Source organism: Cyprinodon variegatus, unplaced genomic scaffold (genome assembly GCF_000732505.1).
Source record: "Cyprinodon variegatus isolate N-32 unplaced genomic scaffold, C_variegatus-1.0 Scaffold516, whole genome shotgun sequence".
Taxonomy (NCBI): domain Eukaryota; kingdom Metazoa; phylum Chordata; class Actinopteri; order Cyprinodontiformes; family Cyprinodontidae; genus Cyprinodon; species Cyprinodon variegatus.
The window spans coordinates 98,887-103,734 of record NW_015150969.1 but is presented as its reverse complement, the minus strand read 5'-3'; the positions used below and the strand labels follow the sequence as shown (position 1 = coordinate 103,734).

Here is a 4,848-nt window from a genome sequence, read left to right as displayed (position 1 = left end):
AAACTTGTTTGTTTCATGTCAACAACAGTCAAAATAATATAATCTGAAATGTCAGTGTGTTTTACCTTTCTAAGCTAAATGAAACCCAGAGTAGTAACATAAACTGTAATCCTGGAATTCATGTTACTTACAATACTTTAACACAAATGACCTTTAAAAAAACAAACACAATATGACCGAACACAGACTTCCAAAAAAGTTAAGTATGCTCATTCCTCTTCAAAGTTTTTTTTTTACGTTTTGTCAATGTAAAAGATCGTTCTCAGCAGAATAACGAAGAAAATAATTTTGGGTCCATAGTGAAACAGATTCTTGATTCTGAACACATCTTTTATACACCAGCTAGTAAGTTACCTCAACGCATCTATGATAAAGCTTGTCATTTTGATGTTTTCTGCAGCTTATTGTTTTGCTGCGTCAGAAAGAACTGACCCCTAAGAAAGACAAAGTCTTTCAGCTAATAGTTCATACTGGTCAAGGCTGCTGAAGCACTCGTCCCCTGAAGTGCTTATTGCAAACAAAGAGGAATTTCTGTACCTTTGTATGTACTTGTATGTACAGTTTGTATTTCAAATAAAATAAATAAATGTAACCAGACCAAAAGATACGATGATGTGAGATTGAGTAACAACTCAAATATTTATACTGATCAGCTTTTTGTTTCAGCATCTTTCGACATAATATACATACATTCTGTGAAAATAACAAAAAAATGCCAGAGTCTATAGGTTTTAAGCCATTAATTCATGATCTTATTTATCAGTTCCACAGCAAACACTCTTATTAAACAGTAAATTAAATACAGAGTAAATAGAATGGATGGAAAGTTACAATCCCAACAACATATTAGGATAAACAATAGAGACCAAATTAAACTTTTCTGGACTTTTATAGACTACAATTACACGTCAAATAATGTTTAAGAGGTAAGACGACACATTAAGACACACTATTAATGAATCTTACATGTAAAAAAAAACATTGTACTTAAGACACTTATTAAAGAACATTTCAAATAAACTCGGCAATCGACCCAAGTCAAAGGGATAAGGACAGATAAAAAAGTTAAACAATAAACAATAAAGCACAATTACTACGCCCTGGCTTCCTTGCATGTTGATCTACATTTTTTACGCTCCTTATTTCTGTTGCACAGGTGACAGCATCAACACTAACCCTACGTCATGGTGTAACCAGAAACACAGCAGTGGGAGGATACAGGCCATGCAGCTTTCCAGATAGGTGTTAGAGCCACCTTTTTTTGTCAAGAGGAAGGGAGCCAAATTCCAATTGTTAGCAGTATTGGATTTAGTATTTACCAGATCAACACGTTTTTCAAAGGCTTCCGTGCATGGGTCATGCACACTAACTACTGCTCCACCTGCACACCCTAGACTACTTAAAGCTAAACGATATTATACTATCAGTATATCATACTATAAGTCATACTTGACAAAAGTGGATTTTCATATGTATGAGTTTTCATGTGATAAGATAAGCCGCTTCCCCTTGTAATTCTTTTTTCACGGGTTGTACATGACTAAAGTTTTTCACCCCTGTGGGTTTTCATATGAGCAGCTAAACTGGCTCCACTGCCGAACCGTTTTTCACAGAGTTTACATTGGTAAGGCCTCTCACCTGTATGTGTTCTCATGTGAGTTATTAAATTACCCTTTTGACAGAATTTTTTTCCACAGGTTTCACATGAGAACGGCTTCTCTCCTGTGTGAGTTCGCATATGACGCGTTAATAAATGTCTTTTAAAGAAAGCTTTTTCACAGATCACACAGGAAAAAAGCCTCCCGCCAGTGTGAGTTTTCTCGCCAGGGTGAGTTGTCAGGTGATAATTTAAATCACTTCTGTTAACAAACCCCTTTCCACAGGTTTTACATGAGTATGGCTTCTCACCTGTGTGAATTCTCATGTGACGAGTTAAAACGCTTTTTTGACTGAATCTTTTTGCACAGGTAATGCATGAGAAAGGCTTCTCACCTGTGTGAGTTCTCATGTGACGTCTCAAAACATGTTTATTACCAAAACGTTTTGCACACTTAAAACATGTGAAAGATTTCTCCCCTGTGTGAGTTTGCATGTGATGAGCTAAAACTTTTCTCTCACTGTATCTCTTTCCACACAGTTCACATGAGTATGGCTCCTCACCTGTGTGAATTCTTGTGTGACTAGTTAAAAAGCTTTTATCACTAAAACGTTTTTCACAGATAACACATGTGTAAGGCCTCTCACCTGTGTGAGTTCTCATGTGACGTCTCAAAACTTTTTTATGGCCAAAACTTTTTGCACACTTAAAACACGAGTAGGGCCTCTCGCCCGTGTGAGTTCTCATGTGATAACTTAAAGTACTTCTTTCACTGTATCTCTTTCCGCATTTTGTACATGAGAAAGGCTTCTCACCTGTGTGAGATCTCATGTGAATTACTAAAGTGGTTTTACGACCGAAACGTTTTCCACAAAAAATACATGAGAAAGGTCTCTCACCTGTGTGAGTTCTCATGTGACATTTCAAATCAGCTTTATTAATGAAGCTGTTTCCACATGTCATGCATGAGAAACGCTTCTCACCTGTGTGAGTTTTCATGTGATAAGCCAAACTACTTCTTGCACGGTAACCTTTTCCACAGGTCGTACACGTGAAAGGCTTCTCATCAGAGTGAATTTTAACATGACGCTTTAAAAAAGACTCTCTACTATAACTCTTTCCACAGGTTGTACATAAGAAAGGCTTTTCAGCTGCAACAGTAATCATGTGTGTCTTTGAGTGACTGTTTTGAGATGTAATTTTATCACAAATTTGACCAGTTTGTATATTTTGGTCTGTGGGAGTTTTCAGTTGTGTTTCTCCTTTTATGCTGTCAGCAATGTCTTTCTGTTCGCTGGTTTTAAGGCATCTATCATATGGTTTCTGCTCTTCATCTCTAGTTTTGCTGAGATCCTTGGAACTGCTTCCTTCCTGATCTTGGTTTTCGACTTTAAGGGAGGCCAGAGAAATGACTCTGTTACTGTTCGATTCAGTTTCAGTGGGGTTTTGTAGCACATTAGAAGGGATTACAAGAATTTCATCGGTCTCCTGTTTCAGAACAAGGTACTCTTCATTGTTACTGATGCAGAGTTGTTGATGTTCTCTCTCATCTTTTTCCAGTTTTATCTGCAGAGGATTTGGTTCCTCTTGAACTAAGGTGGACTCCCCCTCCTGGTCACTGATCTCAGTTAAAAACCCCTCCTCTTTACATTTTGCAGGGTGATCTGGAGAAAAAACACAAAACAAGGGCTTAAAAGTTTAAGTACAAGAATGGACCCTTTAGATTAATGTAGGAATGCCCTAATATGAAAGGCTAAGCTGCTTTCGATATCTAACATTACTATTGATGTTATGGCTGATAACCAATATTATACGATCTATACAATAGACTTAGACAAACTTTATTGTCATTTTGTATACACAGAGTGTATACAAAAGGAAATTTCGTTCAGTACAGCTCTGAAGACGTTTCCATTTCTAAAGTGCAGCATTGGTAAAATGTAAACATGGTGATCAAACGTAAACATAAGACTGGTATATTGTTCAGTTTTTCCGACATTCAGCGCTTTTTCCCCCATTTTTTTCCACATCCGCACCCTTTGGACAGGATTGCTCAAGTCTAGTACTCAAAAGCTACTATCTTGTAACTTTTTTTTTTTTTTAACAGCTCAGTTTTAACACACCTGAATAAATTAGTGGCTCGTTATCATGCTGCTGCTGAGCCAAATGAGGGGATTGAGCCTTTAGATTCAGGTGTGTTAGAGAAGAGATACATCTAAAAGTCACGGGATGGTGGCTCTTGAGGACTGGACTTGAGCAATCCTACCTTTACCATTTAAGCATCCCTGCCTTTGCACACCCTCAAAAAAATAAAAAAAAATGAACACAGGGCCAACATTACTTGTGTGCTTCGGTTAAATACCTGCAATCCTGTGCTGCAACAGTATCACTCTCATTAAGGTATACCCAATTCAACTGTTTCATATCTGGTACGATACTGGTATTGCATCTTTGAGAACTTACTGATACCAATATTGACCTGGTATGATAGCTACACGAATCATAGATATTTGTAATACTTAGTTTGTAGTGTGGAATGTTAGAAAAGGTTTGATTAAGTTATATTACTAAACAAAAAACAACAGGTATGATAACATCTTACCCATTTATTGTTAAACAAAGCGTTTCATAAACTTTAGACAGAAGCATTGTGTTTTTATCAGCTACTAGATGGAAATAAGTATCATTGGTTTAATGTCGGCCCAGTTTTACCCGTCGGATCTGCAACAACATATCAATAAAATTGATTAAAAAAAAAAAAAAAAGGTTTCAAAAGTGTTGACAATGAATTTCATTATCGATTACTTGGTCTGCGCAATTAATGTATCTTTAGGCATTGTTGTCACTGCCAGTTCACTGAATCAGAAAAGCAGAAAAGAGCAACACAGAGACAGTTTTTTTAGATATTAAATTCAACACTACTGATGATCAAAGCAGCAAACACAATACGATCAAAGGCCTCTTACACTTTACGCCTTGCAAAGTGAAAAAAACTCGTAACATGAATAATTTGCAAAAATGACTTTACATGGCACAGAAGCACGACAGTTATAGCACCACAAGGCCTTTCGCCAGTGTGAGTGCTTATATGACATGAAATTTTCTATATGAAATTGCTTTTACTAATGACGAGTTTTTCACATTTGAAAGGTTTCTTACATCTCAAACATTTCATAAAAATTATTTCTTTTTTCCCAGGTTTTCTGGCATCTCTCACCTTTTTTCTTTTCTTCATGTCTGAATATCTCTTG

General features: G+C 36.6%; 1 protein-coding gene across 1 annotated transcript; it reads right to left on the bottom strand.

Annotated features, from left to right (window-relative positions):
* Positions 1 to 194: 194 nt before the first annotated feature.
* On the bottom strand, positions 195 to 4,842 carry LOC107094949 (gastrula zinc finger protein XlCGF57.1-like). Its single transcript, XM_015390871.1, has 2 exons — positions 4,815 to 4,842; positions 195 to 3,261 (listed from the first exon to the last, which is right to left on the bottom strand). The coding sequence occupies exon 2, from the start codon at positions 2,762 to 2,764 to the stop codon at positions 1,541 to 1,543; it is 1,224 nt and encodes a 407-aa protein (XP_015246357.1). The 5' UTR covers positions 2,765 to 3,261; positions 4,815 to 4,842; the 3' UTR covers positions 195 to 1,540.
* Between the last annotated feature and the right edge of the window lie 6 nt (positions 4,843 to 4,848).

What these genes read in the sequence shown, in the direction of transcription:
- LOC107094949 (XM_015390871.1), bottom strand. Translation starts at nt 2,764, where the DNA reads ATGATTACTGTTGCAGCTGAAAAGCCTTTCTTATGTACAACCTGTGGA.